The 17,827-nt window shown below is 41.7% G+C and overlaps 2 protein-coding genes across 2 annotated transcripts in view; one reads left to right on the plus strand and one right to left on the minus strand.

Annotated features, from left to right (window-relative positions):
* Window positions 1–1,149: 1,149 nt before the first annotated feature.
* LOC111536059 (cytochrome c oxidase subunit 7B, mitochondrial) lies at window positions 1,150–7,429 on the minus strand. The gene is made up of 3 exons (XM_023202330.2): window positions 7,268–7,429; window positions 3,742–3,866; window positions 1,150–1,351 (listed from the first exon to the last, which is right to left on the minus strand). Exons 1-3 carry the CDS (start codon window positions 7,305–7,307, stop codon window positions 1,274–1,276), a joined length of 243 nt encoding a protein of 80 aa, XP_023058098.1. The 5' UTR covers window positions 7,308–7,429; the 3' UTR covers window positions 1,150–1,273.
* Window positions 7,430–11,590: 4,161 nt separating this feature from the next.
* The window catches only part of MAGT1 (magnesium transporter 1), a 56,751-nt gene continuing 50,514 nt past the window's right edge, over window positions 11,591–17,827 (plus strand). The window contains exon 1 of the mRNA XM_026452146.1: window positions 11,591–11,875. Coding sequence (XP_026307931.1) covers window positions 11,678–11,875 — 198 coding nt within the window. The 5' untranslated portion in view covers window positions 11,591–11,677. The remainder of the gene's footprint in view (window positions 11,876–17,827) is intronic.

Genomic DNA, 17,827 nt, shown 5'->3' on the forward strand with positions numbered 1-17,827 from the left:
TACTCGGGAGGCTGAGGTAGGAGAATCACTTGAACCCGGGAGGCAGAGGTTGCAGTGAGCCGAGATCATGCCACTGCACTCCAACCTGGCGACAGAGCGAGACTCCGTCTCCCAAAAAAAAAAAAAAAAAAAAAGATAAATATGCCAAAACAGCCAAGGAGCTAGTAGCTAGTTTTCAGACAGGCTAGGAGTTTCTTTTATAGGACCACTCCTCCCTTGGGTCTGGTGGCACTTCTAAGTTTTCTAAGCATGAGTGAAAAGAAGTTAATAATGCCAATTCCAAGTATAAATACAAATGAGAGTCACATAGTAGTAGACATAATCAAAATCCAGGCCAAATTTTTGGCTCAAAGGTGATCTACAATAGTTCTGTTATCAGTTATAATTTCAGCTTACTATAAAGTTGGCTTCCAGGTCAAAGGCAAATTTTCCTTTCACATTACCTCATAAAAGCCTTTTAAGGGCTGGGTGCCGTTGCTCACGCCTGTAATCCTAGCACTTTGGGAGGCTGAGGAAGGCGGATCACCTGGGGTCAGGAGTTCAAAACCAGCCTGACCAATATGGTGAAACCCTCTCTCTACTAAAAATACAAAAATTGCCAGGCGCGGTGGCTCACGTCTGTAATCCCAGCACTTTGGGAGACTGAGGTGGGTGGATCACGAGGTCAGGAGTTCGAGACCAGCCTGACCAACATGGTGAAACCCCGTCTCTACTAAAAATACAAAAATTAACTGGGCCTGGTGGCGTGTGCCTGTAATCCCAGCTACTCAGGAGGCTGAGACAGGAGAATCGCTTGAACCCGGGAGGCAGAGGTTGCAGGAGCCGAGATCACGCCACTGCACTCCAGCCTGGGCAACAGAGTGAGATTCCGTCTCAAAAATATATATATATATATAAATTAGCTGGGTGTGGTGGCATGCACCTGTAGTTCTGGCTACTTGGGAGGCTAAGACAGGAGAATTGCTTGAACCCAGGAGGCAGAGGTCGCAGTGAGCCGAGATGGCGCCACTGCACTCCAGCCTGGGGGACAGAGTGTGACTTCGTCTCAAAAAACAAAAACCTATTTAAGAAGTTGCGCAGCATTTGACTTTAACATAAAGGCTAAAGTGATCAAGCTTGGTTTCATTTACAAAGAAACAAAACCTACAATGAAGGTTTCAAATGTACTTTATTTCTTCAATAATGCCATATCTTAATGGGTACACAGTGCTATAATTTGCCATCAATTATGAGCTGTTTTTTAAACAATTCATTATTACACCAGCTGGGATGATTACTGATTTCTCCATTCCTTTGGGGTAACTCTGCCAACAGGGGACAGGTTCCATTCTATTCCGATTTGTGTTGCTACCTGTAAGAATTAAAATGCTGTCAGTTACATGCTTAAAACAGAGTATACTCTCCCTTAGAGACTATTTCTTGAAAATGACAGATATTCTGCTCTATAGGTTAAAAATACACAGAAACTCACCTGGGATCTAATACCCTCCATACAGGTCAAACCTGATTGCTGTCCTAATTTTCTAGTGCAGTGCTGTTGTTCAATAGAACTTCTTGAGCTGAAGGAAATGTTCTAGATCCTCACTGTCCCAAACAGTAGTCACTAGCTACATGTGGCTACTGGTCACCTGGAATGTGACTAGTATCACTGAGGAAATGAATTTTTAAATTGTATTTAATTCAAATTTATACTTCACATTTCTATACTACCCACTCAAAACATTGATTCCCTCAACCACGACTACCTAATAACTGCTAAAGAGTGTTTTGTATTCTCTGTATCACTAAGGAACATTTCACCTCCAACAGCTCCTCTGATCAAACATTTGTTCAACATCTGTTTATCCTTCTAATTAAGGATACTTTTTTTTTTTTTTTTGAGACAGTCTCGCTTTGTCGCCCAGGCTGGAATGCAGTGGCACGATCTCGACTCACTGCAACCTCCACCTCTAAGTTCAAGCGATTCTCCTGCCTCAGCCTTCCAAGTAGCTGGGATTACAGGCGCCCACCACCATGCCCAGCTACTTTTCGTATTTTTAGTAGAAACGGGGTTTCACCATGCTAGTACTAAACTCCTGACCTCAGGTGATCTACCCGCCAGGGCCTCCCAAAGTGCTGGGACTACAGGCGTGAGCTACCATGCCCAGCCTAGGCACACATCTTAATATTTGATTTCAGGAAAATCAAAACAAAAATTAAAAAGGCCTATTTATTTAAATAAAGTTTATTACGGTAAGGGTTAATTTGTATCTTTTTAAACCAACTTCTGTATTTATTAAGACTTTAGGTCGTGCACAGTGGCTCACACTTATAATCCCAGCACTTTGGGAGGCCAAGGCAGGCAGATCAAGAGGTCAGGAGATCGAGACCATCCTGGCTAACATGGTGAAACCCCATCTCTACTAAAAATACAAAAAATTAGCCGGGCATGGTGGTGGGCGCCTGTAGTCCCAGCTACTAGGGAGGCTGAGGCAGGAGAATGGCATGAACCCGGGAGGCGGAGCTTGCAGTGAGCCGAGATCGCGCCATTACACTTCAGCCTGGGTGGCAGAGCGATACTCCATCTCAAAAAAAAAAAAAAAAAAAGACTTCAGGACTCCTACTTTTTGCTAGTAAGTACAGTGACTGAAAAACAGATTGTTAAATGTAAGATGTAAAGAAACTAAAATATAAAAAGTTATATTACATCTCATCTGTCAGGAATATTGTGCTAAGTTCTGAGTGCAAAATTTTAAAAGAAAAATTGTTAAGTGAAGTTATGTCCAGGAAGGTGATCCAAGGTAGTAAAAATCCTGGAAATCATGAACAAAAAAATTACTGATAAAACTAAGGATGTTTAATTTGAAAAAGAAAATTCAGGAGATATGACAGCAATTTTCTATTATCTGATGGCTGTTATATGGAAGTGGATCAGAATTTCTGTGTTGCAATGAACGACGGTTAGCATAGGAAAAAGGCAGATTTTTAACTCACCATACGATCCTTTTAACAGCCACACGAGGCTGGGCGCGGTGGCTCACACCTGTAATCCCAGCACTTTGGGAAGCTAAGGTGGGCGGATCACCTGAGGTCAGGAGTTCGAGACCAGCCTGACTAACATGGTGAAACCCCATCTCTACTAAAAATACAAACATTAGCCGGGCATACTGGAGGGTGCCTGTAATCCCACTAGTTGGGAGGGTGAGGCAGGAAAATCCCTTGAACCCAGGAGGCAGAGGTTGTAGTGACCCGAGATCACGCCATTGCACTCCAGCCTGGGCAACAGAGTGAGACTCCGTCTCAAAAAAATAAATAAATAAAAAACAAAACCAAAATTAGCCAGGTATGGTGGCGTGCGCCTGTAGTCCCAGCTACTCGGGAGCCTGAGGCAGAAGAATTGTTTGAACCAGGGAGGCAGAGGTTGCAGTGAGCCAAGATCGTACCACTGCACTCCAGCCTGGGGGACAGAGCGAGACTCCTTCTAAAAAAACAAACAAACAAACAAACAAAAAACAGCTACATAATATGGAAAGGGCTGCCTTGTGATCCAATAAGCAATTTATTACCGGGAATGTTAAGAACAGAAGATGGATGAATGCTGCGGGAAAAAAACCTCTGTACTGGGTAGGTAATTAGATTACACAATCTCTCAAGTCCCTCCTAACTAGATATGTACACTACTATGTTAAGATACTTTGAATGCACAGACTAAATGAGAATGAAAAACATCTAAAATAGAAATCATTAATCAATAGTACTTACATATGTCCATGTAGCAATACAGAAAGTGGCTCCACCAGCTAATACAGCATTACCATATTTGTCATGAAAATCAGGTGTACGTTTCTGGTGGCTCTGCCTTGCCACTGTTTGCTGAATGCTTCGAACTTATAGGAAAAAAAAATTACAGAAGCATATTATCAATTGTCAGGAAAAGAAAACACATGTGATTGATACTTCCAATCAGGAAAGCCAAGGAAGTTAATTTTACAGTATTATGTAGTTCAATAAAATGTTAAAACATATTGTAGCTATTAATCAAAGCAAAGCAGTGTACTTTGAAATGCATCAAAAAGAAGATGAATTGACAGATTCATCTTCTTTTTGGACAGATATGTGATAAAACATAGCAAAATGTTAACTGTAGAATCTTTGTGGTGGGTATATGGGTGTTCATACAATTCTTCCAACTTTTCTGTATGCCTCAGAGTTTTCATAATAGTATTGGGAAAAAAGCAAGGAATGAATGATGTCAGTAACATTCTCTACAAAGTGGTATTTACATAACCCCTGAAATTTTGGCTCCCATTGATTAATTCGAATACTTATGACTTAAATTTTCATTAAAGTTTACTAATAGAGCCCAACAACTTACAACATACAAGGGCAAATGAACTCAAATGAACTTCAAATTAAAGCACACTAAATGCTTATGATTGTAAAATTACTACAGTAACAAAAATACTCGCCAAAACTAGAGTGATCTTGATTTTTAAAAAATTAGTGGGCCGGGCACAGTGGCCCAGTAATCCCAGTACTTTCGGAGTAATCCCAATACTTTTGGAGGCCAAGGTAGGAGGATCGCTTGAGGCCAGGAGTTAGACCAGCTAGGAAACACAGTGAGATCCTGTCTCTACAAAAAAACTGAAAATTAAAAATTAGCCCAGTATGGTGGTGCACGTACACCTGTAGTCCCAGCTACTCAGGAGGCTGTAGCTAGACGATGATTTGAGTCCAGGAGTTAGAGGATGCAGTGAGCTATGATCACACCACTACACTCCAGCCTGAGTAACAGAGCAATTCTCTGTCCCTAAAAATAAAAATAAGAAATGGGGTACATAAAAAAGTGTAAGACAGAGATTCTGTCCTCAAGTAACTTCCAGTCTAGAGGATTACACATGTAGATAAAAATCAATATCGTACAAGGAAGTAGAATTAGCTAAGGAGTTAGTTTCTGAGCAGAATGATAAACTTTGCTGTTACTATTATACTAGTAGAAAGAGAACAAAAAAGTTTCCAAACGGACCCTGGAGGAACTAAAAAGGAGGGTTTGGGAAACAGCCGAGACTGGAAAAAGCTTGTTTCTAGCTGTTTTTTTTTTTTTTTTTTTTTTCCTTCCTGTCCAATTTAAGTAGCAGGTCCTTATTGTTTTAAAGAGCCTCAAAAGATACTTATATATATAATGAAAAGCTAGGGAGCCTGAGGCAGGAGAATTACTTAAACCTGGGAGGCTGAGATTACAGTGAGCCAAGATTAAGCCACTGCACTCCAGTCTGGGCAACAAAAGCGAAACTTTGTCAAAAAAAAAAGAAACTACAACGTTGCCCATTCACTAGCAATTAATATTTCTACGTGGTGCAATGAGTTACTTCATGATAGTTAATCTGACCATTATTGGATCTTCTAATTGTCTTCCATAGCTTTCCCTTTTCATCTTTTAGTCACACTGGGATAGGCAAATTTACAAATATTTCATAATATATTCTGCTCCAGAAAAGATAAGAAGTGGGCATGTGAATTCCACACTGAAAAAAAAACAAAAAACCGGCCGGGCGCGGTGGCTCAAGCCTGTAATCCCAGCACTTTGGGAGGCCGAGACGGGCGGATCACGAGGTCAGGAGATCCAGACCATCCTGGTTAACACGGTGAAACCCCGTCTCTACTAAAAATACAAAAAACTTAGCCGGGTGAGGTGGCGGGCGCCTGTAGTCCCAGCTACTCGGGAGGCTGAGGCAGGAGAATGGCGTAAACCCGGGAGGCGGAGCTTGCAGTGAGCTGAGATCCGGCCACTGTGCCCCAGCCTGGGTGACAGAGCGAGACTCCGTCTCAAAAAAAAAAAAAAAAAACCTTTCCTGAGGTACAAGGTGGCCCTATTTGCTCAAAAAGCAAAGAAATTAAGACTACCAAAAAATTCTGCAACATCTCATAACTTCAACACACTCATGTAACTCTGGTGGATTTCATTAGCCCTCTCCTCTGTGACAACTGTTTAATTACCATACATTGGTGATCTCATAAAATCCTCAACAACCCCATGAAATAGGTATTATTTACAATTTACAATTTAGGCATTATTTACAAATTACTTATTTTACAAAGAAGGAAACTGAGGTTGGGAGGGCTAAATCATATGCCCAAAGTAAAAGAGATAATAAATGCTACTTTTGGAATATGAAAATAGTCCAGCTAATATTTTGTAGTTATTTTCAAAGTTGCTTACGTGTTTAGAAGACAATCTAGTAATATCCTCCAATGATTCTGTTAAGTGAAAATCAAAAGATGGCTAAACAAACTAAATAGTAATTCAGGGTCACTTTCATTGTGTAACAACCGCCCACGTTACTGAAGGTCACCTTCTGCCCAAATCAAGTATGAAAATTAATTTGTTCTCCTCAGTCTACTGCATTTTCACTACATAATGCTGGTCTCAAAACTCCCTGTACCTGCCCAACCTTTTGATGAGAAAAAAATGAACACGATTACTTTCAGGACAGCTAACATTGTTTTGTGTTTTTTTTTCCGAGACGGAGTCCCGCTTTTGTTGCCCAGGCTGGAGTGCAGTGGCAGTCTTGGCTCACTGCAACCTCCGCCTGCCGGGTTCAAGCGATTCTCTTGCCTCAGCCTCCCAAGTAGCTGGGATTGACAGGCGCCCGCCGCCACGCCGCGCTAATTTTTGTATTTTTAGTAGAAATAGGGTTTCACCATGTTGGTCAGGCTGGTCTCGAACTCCTGACCTCAGGTGATCCGCCGGCCTCGGCCTCCCAAAGTTCTGGGATTACAAGCGTGAGCCACCGCGCCTGCCCAGCTAACATTGTTAATCCGCAAATAACTTCAAAGCTGCATCGATACGATTTGGGTTGTTTCCCTGCAATTAAACCATGTGAAGAGCTAGATTTACAGTTTCCGTCTATTGCAGTAATAGGAATTGGAGAAGATATTCTTCTATACAGGGTTAGGAGTAAACATATCCCCAAAGCTAAAATGTAGGACATCACTTAAGGAACGAGGTGTCTACCAAGAGTGTCCTTCCCTGAAATCATAGGTTACTGAAGAATTAAAAAGCAGAGCTAGACTATCACTCCGATAACACAAACAGAGCTGGAAACCGAAACAGAAAGACTGGGTGATAAAGCCAATGCTAACGACATCATCCCAATGACTTGGAACGAGATGGGAGACAGCATTCAGGATTAGAAGGCCGAGATGTTGGTAGAGGGAAAGGACACGAGGCTGCGAGGATAAATTGATATAAGGTTGTTGTAAATGATTTGTCATAATTTTTGCTCACCTTGGAGACGATTTAGTGCGTTTTTGACCAAGGGAAACATCGTGAAGGTGAAGCTAGAACTGCGACAATGGAGCTGCTGCTTTGGTGCAAATTCGCTTCAGGTACCCTTGAAGAGAGCTGAAAAACAAAATGGCTTTCAGCCGGGATTCTTAATGACATTTGGTGAAATCTCACGAGATCTGTAAAACCTATAGTAATTGCAATCCTTTTTACCGCGAGGAAAAAAATGGCCTTTTGGGAAATGTAGTTTCCGGCTTTATAAAATGACGTAAGGTCGGTGGTGGTTAATGAAGAATGAAAGAACTCCTCTAAGCCAGGTTTAGAGCTCTATAGAGGGCAGCCAAGACACTGATCTTCCGCGGAATCATTTAAGGAACTAGGTTCAAAATGGTGTTAAAGTTCCACAAGCTTCGGTTTGGTATCTCCACACTAGCCCTTTCTTCTTTCTGTTCCCCCAAAACTTCCTTTACTTCTGTCACTTTTTTTTTGTCTGCTATTACTACTATACTAATTGGCTTAGTTTTTAGTTTTCAAATAACTTCAAGTTTAGAGAAAAGTTGCAAGAATAGTAAAAACTATTGTAATATGTAGATAAATACGTGATAAAACAAATTTAGAAAGCTATTGGCCGGGCGCGGTGGCTCACGCCTGTAATCCCAGCACTTTGAGAGGCCAAGGTGTGCGGATCACGAGGTCAGGAGTTCAAGACCAGCCTGGCCACAATGGTGAAACCCCCGTCTCTACTAAAAATACAAAAATTAGCCAAGCGTGGTGACGCGCGCCTGTCGTCCCAGCTACTTAGGAGGCTGAGGCTGAGGCGGCAGAATCGCTTGAACCAGGAAGTCGGAGTTGCAGTGAACTGAGATGGCATCACTGCACTCCAGTCTGGCAACAGAGCAAGACTTCGTCTCAAAAAAAAAAAAAAAAAAAGAAAGAAAGAAAGAAAAGAAAAAGAAAAAGAAAGAAAAAAAAGAAAAGGCAACATGGCAAAACCCCTTCTCTACTAATATACAAAAACATTAGCTGGGCGTGGTGGCACACGCTTGTAATACCAGCTACTCGGGAGGCTGAGGCATGAGACTTGCTTGAACCGGGGAGGCGGAGGTTAGGGTGAGCCCAGATGGCACCGCTGCACTCTAGCCTGAGACCTGTCTCAAAACAAAAAGTAAAATACATACAGTTCAGTGGCATTAATGGCATTCACATTGTTGTGCAACTATCACCATTATCCATCTCTAAGACTTTTTCATCTTGTAAAACTAAATGATTTGATTATACATTTTGACTATTGAAAATATTAACATTATTCCAAAAGTCAAAACTAAACAGACTAGTGTACTTAGAGAAGTGTCATTCCCTCTCAACTGTTGCATTCCATTTCCACCAATTCCTATAGGTAACCGATTTCATTACTTTCTGGTTTATCTCTCGTGTGTTTCCTTTTGCAAAAACAGGCAAATACCTGTATGTTTTCTTATTTCTCTATTTTATACAAATGTAGCATAAAAATCCACTATCATTTTACATAAGTCTTCCTCATTCCTTTTTTACAGCTGCAAAATCTGTGGTGTATATGTGCTATAGTATATTCAATCAATCTCCTATGTTGGAACATTTAGGTAGTTTCAAGAATATTTCAGTTTCAATAATGCTGAAATGAGTAACTTTGTGCACACATATTTTCATATTGCTGGATGTATCTCTCCAAGGTAGGTTACTAGAAGTGGGATTGCTGGATTAAAGGATAAAAATATGTGTAGTTTTGTTAGATATTGCCAAATTATAGATGTAACATTTTGCCTTCCCGCCAGCAATGTATTAATATAAAGGGTGCCTGTCTCCCCACAGACTTGCTAATAGCATGTAGCATCAAGCTTTTGGATTTTTGCCGATATGATAGGTAAGATAACCCTTTTAAACTTTAAAATTTTTATTTTCAAAACATACACACAGTAAAATTCACTTTTTAGTGTACAGTTCTATGCGTTTTGACAAATGCATACAATTATGTCACCACCACCACAATTAAGGACAGAATAGTTCTAGCATCATAAAAACACCCTTGTTTGACCTCTTTGTAATCAACCCCTTTCCCTAAACCTAGCCCCTGGCAGTCACTAATCTGTTCTCTGTACCAATGAGTTTGCCTTTTCCAGAATGTCATATGTCATATAAATTGAATCACACAGTATGTCTCAGTGTACTTTTTTTTGCATTTTCTTTTATATATATATATATATATATATGGACTTTCACTCTTGTTGCCCAGGCTGGAGTGTGATAACACGATTTCAGCTCATTGCAACCACCGCCTCCGGGGTTCAAGCAAGTCTTCTGCCTCAGCCTCCCATGTAGCTGGGATTACAGGCCTGAGCCACCATGGCCGGCTAATTTTTATATTTTTAGTAGAGACGGGGGTTTTGCCATGTTGGTCAGGCTGGTCTCGAACTCCCGACCTCAGGTAATCCACCCACCTCGGCCTCCCAAAATGCTGGGATTACAGGCATGAGCCACCGCACCCGGCCTGCATTTTCTTAATATAAGTTTCCATAAATAATTTAATTTTTTTCACATCTCTACTTCACATCTCTTCACTTCGGAACCAGCTATTTTTCTTTCCATCCCATCTCCTTGTCTCTCCAACATACTGAAATTAATTTCCTGTTTTTTTTTTCCAGTAGCGCCTAAAATAATAGTCATATAATATTTTCCACACCATCAAAATGAATCCAAATTGCAGGCAGATTGATTTTATCTTGTTGGTGTTTTTCTTCTCTACAACCTTACTTTTGCACCCATCCCCCAAACAAAATAATGAATAAAAGGAAGGAATTTGCTATCTGTAACCTGCAATTAAAGTCCTTGTTGGTGCTTTAAATAGTTAAGTCAAGGAGTTTAACTGATTAAAAAAAATAAATAAAAATAAAAATGCAGCCGGCTGGGGCGGTGGCTCAAGCCTGTAATCCCAGAACTTTGGGAGGCCGAGGCGGGCAGATCACCTGAGGTCAGGAGTTCGAGACCAGCCTGCCCCAACATGGAGAAACCCAGTCTCTACTAAAATATGAAAAATTAGCCGGGCGTGATGGTGGGCGCCTGTAATCCCAGCTACTCGGGAGGCTGAGGCAGGAGAATCGCTTGAACCCGGGAGGAGGAGGTTGCAGTGGGCCGAGATTGCGCCACTGCACGCCAGCCTTGGCTACAAGAGCGAAACTCCATCTCAAAAAAGGCCATAAATAAAAACTTTTTAAAATAATCTTTGATGTCCTCTTTTTTCAGCGCCCCTGGCACAGTTTCTAGGACACAATAGGTATTCAACAAGCTCTTGTTCATATTTACCTTTAAAAATTTCCCTCGGTGCCGGGCGCGGTGGCTCACGCCTGTAATCCCAGCACTTTGGGAGGCCGAGACGGGCGGATCACGAGGTCAGGAGATCGAGACCATCCTGGCTAACACAGTGAAACCCCATCTCTACTAAAAATACAAAAAAAATTAGCCAGGCGTAGCGGCGGGCGCCTGTAGTCCCAGCTACTCGGGAGGCTGAGGCAGGAGAATGGCGTGAACCCGGGAGGCGGAGCTTGCAGTGAGCCGAGATCGCGCCACTGCACTCCAGCCTGGGGGCAGAGCGAGACTCTGTCTCCAAAAAAACAAAAAAAAATTTCCCTCAGTGATATTAGGTATATTTTTGCTTTCCTACTTTTATTTTTTCACTTGGAAGTACTTTGGAGGCAGGATGACGGACTAGATAGCTCTCATCCCTCGCTCGGCTAGGTCCCATTTTTCTTTTTTTTTTTTTGAGACGGAGTCTCACTCTGTCCACCAGGCTGGAGTGCAGTGCGCGATCTCGGCTCACTGCAAGCTCCGCCTCCTGGGTTCACGCCATTCTCCTGCCTCAGCCTCCCTAGTAGCTGGGACTACAGGCGCCCGCCACCGCGCCACGCTAATTTTTTGTATTTTTAGTAGAGACGGGGTTTCACCGTGGTCTCGATCTCCTGACCTTGTGATCCGCCCGCCTCGGCCTCCCAAAGTGCTGGGGTTACAGGCGTGAGCCACCGCGCCCGGCCTAGGTCCCATTTTTCTAAAATATTACATGAAGGAAGCGAATTTCAAGGACTTCTAAATGAGTCTTTGGGTGAAATACTCCGTTCTAGCAACTTCAAGCCGTTTTGGACTAACGCCGCACTATTTCACAACTGCGCATGCGTACTTGGAAAGCGGCAGCGCGCTAGATGTGTACGTATCGAGGAAGAGGCTGGTCATTATCTTTAGCGGACCAATGAAAAACCTCCAGATTATCCTTTTTCTATTGGCCGGCCGGGGCCAGTTAGAAATCAACCGTCTATTAGCTGGCGTGTAGCGCCAGGGCACTGTGACGTAATGTGAGGGGTCGCCCCGCAGGGCTGAGCTGGACCAATGAGGAAAGGCAAGGGGTCGATTTGCCTGTTCTCACGCCCCACCCTCAGACCTAGCTGGAGCAAAGTTTCGCTTATAGAAGGGAGAGCAGCGAACATGGCAGCGCGTTGGTGGGTTTGGTGTGTCTCTGTGACCATGGCGGTGGCGCTACTCATCGTTTATGACGTTCCCTCGGCCTCTGCCCAAAGAAAGAAGGAGGTGAGGACGCGGTTTCCAGCGACATGGACTTTTCCCAATGACTGGGGCTTGAGAGGGTCTGTTCGCCTCTTCCCAACCCCCCTTCCCTGCCGCTTCTATGCCTGATGGCTTCAATTCCGCGGTTTTCGGAGTTGTGGAATTCGTGAGAGAAGGAACTGTAACTCTTCGTCTTCTGGGGATGTAGAGTCTGAGAGTGGGGTAGGGTAGGTGACAGCCCGACTTCTATAGGCTTGTGAATCTGCATAGCTATGAGTTTTGACACTTTTGAGTGTGGGCCCCATCAGGTGTTGGGGCTGGGGAGTTCGACTTAGATCCCGGGAGTAGAATATCTGAGACTCTTTACAGTTGGCAGATGTAACTCCCTGAATGATGTATACAAGTTCTCTATTTTGTAGCATTTTCATTTCAGGAGTGTGAGAGTTAGACCGAAGAGTGAAATTATGCCAGGTTTATTATTTTGTCCAAATAATTGTTTTAAGACAATTTACCAGATTGAAAGCTACTACCCATTTTCAATCATTCCACAAATGTAAGCATGCTAGGCAATGTTCTAGGCGCTTGGTATACATAAATGAACAAAACTAAGATCTTGTGGAATTTATAGGCTTTGGGAAGTGGAGGAGATACAGTATTCTCACCATTAAGCAATTCAAGTAGAGGAATTTTAACAGTGTGTTTTCAAACGTTCGTGATTTGGAGTCATATACTCTTAGAACTTTAAGACTACTAGCAATTATTTATACCCTCTAATTTTATAGATGAGAAAAATAGAGTCTTAAATTTAGAAAATGAACAAGGACTCAAACCCTACGTCAGTCATTCTAACGCTATTTCCTGTACATTCTGTGCTTCCTCTGTTACAGAAGGACTGTACACATACTTTAAAAATACCAGTTAAGCACTTCAGATGCTTGTTCTACTTGAACTGAATTAAGAAAGAAAGCTATCTTCTCTATGTTTCTAAGTATTCAAACTATTACATAAGAAGAAAAACTAAGCTAGGAAATTAAACTTAATGAGTTGCTTATTAGATTGGCAAGGAGTACAATAAAAATATACAATTGTCAAAAATATCGTGAAGTGAGCAGGCTCAGACACTGAAACTAGAAATTGATGTCCTTTGGGAGGATCCTAAGCTATTATGTGGAAAACAAGATGCAGACAATACATAATTTTATGTCTTAGAAATGTTTTATGCTGAAAATAACAGCATCCCCTATATATAAGTATATGTGTATGTATAGAGAAATCTCTGTAAGGATACATGACAGTACCTTAACAGTGGTTATCTCTGGGCAGTTGGGACTGTCGATGAGCGGAACGTTTTCACTTTTTACTTTACATGCTGGTATTACCTGATTTTCCACGGTGACCACATTTTTTTTTTTTCTTTTTCTTTTCTTTTTGTTTTTATTTTTATTTTTTTTTTGAGACAGGGTCTCGCTCTGTTGCCCAGGCTGAAGTTCAGTGGCGGGATCATGGCTCACTGCAGCCTCAACTTCCTGGGCTCTAGTGATCCTCTCACCTCCACCTCCTGAATATCTAGGACTACCAGCATGTGCCACAATATCCCCGGCTACTTTTTTATCTTTTCATAGAGACGGAGTCTCTCTGTGTTGCCAGGCTAGTCTCGAACTCCTGGGCTCAAGTGTTGCTTCGGCCTTGGTCTCCCAAAGTGTTGGGATTATAAGTGTGAGCCACTGTGCCTAGTGCACTTGTTCTTTTTAATTAAAAAGTGAAGGCTTGACCAAGTGAAGGTCGGGCGCGGTGGCTCACGCTGTAATCCCAGTACTTTGGGAGGCGGAGACGGGCGGATCACGAGGTCAGGAGATCGAGACCATCCTGGCTAACGCAGTGAAACCCCGTCTCTACTAAAAATACAAAAAAAAAAAAAAAAAAGCTAGCGTGGCGTACTGGCGGGCGCCTGTAGTCCCAGCTACTCGGGAGGCTGAGGCAGGAGAATGGCGTGAACCCGGGAGGCGGAGCTTGCAGTGAGCCGAGATCGCGCCACCACACTCCAGCCTGGGTGACTGAGCAAGACTCCGTCTCAAAAAAAAAAAAAAAAAAAAAGTGAAGGCTTTTTAAAGCTTAACATTTCTACCAGTGAAATTATATTTATTCATTGACTCTCTCACTGAACTGGAAGCAGAATGGCCTAGCTGAAAATAGGTTGGTTTTTTTTTTTTTTTTTAAGGAATCAGCACTGAATTGTATACTTTAAAATGGTCAATATGGTGAATTTTATGTTATGTGAATTTTATGTTAAGGCAATAGATGGCATGCCTTCCTTGATCCTTCTGTACTCTCTTGGAAGTACATTCACCCTTTTCATTGCATGTACAGGACTTAGGCGAGAATATCTTCCTTTTCTCTTACCCCACCCTTTCATTCACCTGAAGATTCCTGCTCTTCAAGTCTTAGCTCAAACAATATCTTCTTTCTTCCTCGGCTAAAGTTTTCTTGGTGCCTCCAGGTAAACTGAGATGAATTCAGCACATCATATAGTTATTGTAGGTATGTATGTATGTATTTTGAGACAGGGCCTCTTACATAGGCTGTATGCTGTGCAATGGCACTATCATGACTCATTGCAGCCTCTACTTCCTGGGGTCAAGTGATCCTCCCACCTTGGCCTCCCAAAGTGCTAAGATTACAGGAGTGAACCTCCGTGCCTGACCTGTATTGTCCTTGTTTATATGCCAGTCTTTGCCCTAACACTGTAAGCATCTTGAATGCTGAAACTTCTTAATTAATTTTTCTTTACCTCACATCCAGCATTGTCTGTCAAAATGTCCTCAACAAACATCGAATTAACTGTGTACTTATATAAAATCAGGAATCTGTTCTTTCTTTTTATAAATAAATAAATGTGTATATATAATTTTTTTTTTTCAGACGGGGTCTCACTCTGTTGCCAAGGCTGGAGTGTAGTGGAATGGTCATAGCTCAGTACAGCCTTATGACCTCACTGGGCTCAGGTGATCCTCCCACCTAAGCCTTCCCAGCTAGAACTACAGGCATGTGCCACCATGCCTAATTATTTTTTGTATTTTTTGTAGAGATGGGGTTTTGCCCTGTTGTCCAGGCTGTTCTTGAACTCCTGGGCTCAAGTGATCCACCCACCTTGGCCTCCCGAAGTGCTGGGATTACAGGCATGAGCCACTGTGTTCAGCCAGGAATCCGTTCTTTCAGTTGTAGGTTTTCTTAGATTTCACAACATAAAATTGGATTTTCTCATCAGTAAGCATGTAATTTATATAGGCTGCTAAAGATGATTTAGTTTTTCCTCCTTCCCTCTCTGAGAATGGTTTAGGCTGTTTTTAAAAAGATTACTATGGTACTCCTTAGACACAGTTTCAAAATATGGGTGTTCTGTTGCAGAACATTTTTTTGTCCGTTTTTGAAAACACTATTTTAAAAAAATTCCAGCTCTGTCTACTATAGTAAACTTGACTTTAAATAATAGGATATTGTCTGATCTTAAAATCTATTTTTTTGCTGGGTGCAGTGGCTCATGCCTGTAATCCCAGTACTTTGGGAGGCCGAGGCGGGTGGATCACTTGAGGTCAGGAGTTCAAGACCAGGCCAGCCAACTTGGGGAAACTCCCTCTCTACTAAAAATACAAAAAAAAAAAAAATAGCCAGCCATGGTGGCACATGCCTGTGGTCCCCGCTACTCAGGAGGCTGAGGCATGAGAATTGCTTGAATGAGAGAGTGAGACTCTGTCTCAAAAAAAAAAGTATATATATATGTATGTGTGTGTGTGTGTGTGTGTGTGTATGTTATTTTTAAAAGATACCTCCCCTAAATGAATATGATTAAAAATCATTCAAGTTCCTCATAGTTGTCTGTTGTTAAATGGAATGCTACCCTGCTTATTATTCATACCTTTAACAATGCTTTCATTGGAACATGGACTTATTCTCCTTTTTACATTTTTAAAAATGTTTTGTAGAGACGGGATCTCACTATGTTGACCAGGCTGGTTTCAAACTCCTGGCCTCCAGCAGTCCTCCTGCGTTGGCCTCCTAAAGTGACAGAATTACAGATGTGAGCCACTGAGCCCAGCCATTTATTCTCTGATATTTGTTGAATGCATTCTACATGCCAGGCACCATAGTTTATACTCATTATCTGTAGTCCACACATTAACATTGCAGAGTAAGTAACCCCCTTTGGAAGATGATGGGACTTGAAAGATGAGGGGACTGGCCAGGCATGGTGGCTCATGCCTATAATCCCAGAACTTTGGGAAGCTGAGGTGGCAGGATCCCTTGAGGCCAAGAGTTTGAGACCAGCCTGAACAATATAGCCAGGCTCGTCTCTGTCCACCCCTTGTAGGTAGGTAGGTAGGTAGGTAGATAGATAGATAAATAGATAAGAGAGCTGACAGTAAGTAAGAGGGAGGTTGGGGGCTTGCTCAGAGAAGCACAGCTCTAAGAATTTTAGCTGGGATCCCACACTGGTCTGTCTAGTTCCAAAGCGTATGTTTTCTGCTAGGCAACAAAGTCTTGTTTTTGCAGCGACTGGTTTTATTTTATGGTGAATCCTTTCCCCTTTTTGTGGAAGGGAAGTTGTTCGTCCTCACATCTGGTGTTATCTTAGAGAGGCAGCATGATAAAAATGAAAAAGCATGGTCTTTGATAAAATTATTCATATTTCTTCTGGGAATCTATAATAATAAATAAATAATATGAAATATGGAAAGTGATGAACACACAATGCAGACTGAAGCATAATAAAACCGGTCATCATAATGCTAGGATGGCAGATAGGTCTCCCTTCCCAATTTTCCAAAAAAGTCTGTAGTTTTAAAAAGGATATGCTTTAATCCACCCCCAATGATGTGTAACAAGTTACTCTGAGTCTCATTTTCCTCATCAGAAGAATGGAAAAAATGCTGATTTCTTTGGCTATTGTGAAAATTAAATGAGATGAGGGCTGTAAGGTACCTAATGCAGTACCTGGCATATAGAAGACGTTAGGTAATGTTAGAAAGACGTTAAGTAAATGTTAGAAAATAAAGTGAGATTCCTCTGGGTGGTAAATGTTTTCCAGTTGATCTTTTTGGGATGTTTAACAAGGCAGGCCATCATTGGAAAAACTTTGCTGTGAGAACTGACACTTGAAGGTATCACATATGCAAAAAAACCCTGCAGTTCTCTAGAAAATATCTGATTACAGAGAAATAGGCTTAGTAGCAATTGCGGAACAAATAAATGGAGACACCACCAAAAAATTAAAAACTAAGGAAAGGGGACAACCATAGATTTTAGCCCTATCCAGGAAGTAGGTGAACTGATAACGGAGCAGATGGCATTTAAGGATAAAAATGCTCGCTTCTCTGTTCCCTGTCTTCTTCAGTAATTATCTGCCAGTTGTATTTCCAGATCTGTTCCAGATTTAAGGAGGGAGTTGGAAATGTATACCTTAACTAAGAGTTTGTTTCGTTCTACTTCATACTAACACCTGAGGACTGGTAGATGATTAAGAAAGCTGAAAATATGAAGAATTGTTATGAATAAACCCTGTGGTTGGAACAAAGACACGAATAAGTTTTGGGAGTACTATTCAGCCATAAAAAAGAATGAGATCCTATCATTTGCAACAACATGAATGGAACTGGAGGTCGTTATACTAAGTGAAATAAGCTGAGCACAGAAAGGCAAACATTGCATGTTGTCACTTATTTGTGGGAGCTAAAAATCAAAACACTTGAACTCATGGAGATAGAGTGTAGAATGATAGCTACCAGAAGCTGGGGGTGGTGGGGGGAGGGGGGGATTCTTTATGAGTACCAAAAAAAAAAAAAACCAGAATGAATAAGACCTACTGTTTGATAGCACAATGGAGTGACTATAGTCAATGATAATTTAATTGTAGATTTTAAAAATTAAGAGTATAATTGGATTGTTTGTAACACAAAGGATAAATGCTTGAGGAGATGGATA

Source organism: Piliocolobus tephrosceles, chromosome 12 (genome assembly GCF_002776525.5).
Source record: "Piliocolobus tephrosceles isolate RC106 chromosome 12, ASM277652v3, whole genome shotgun sequence".
NCBI lineage: Eukaryota > Metazoa > Chordata > Mammalia > Primates > Cercopithecidae > Piliocolobus > Piliocolobus tephrosceles.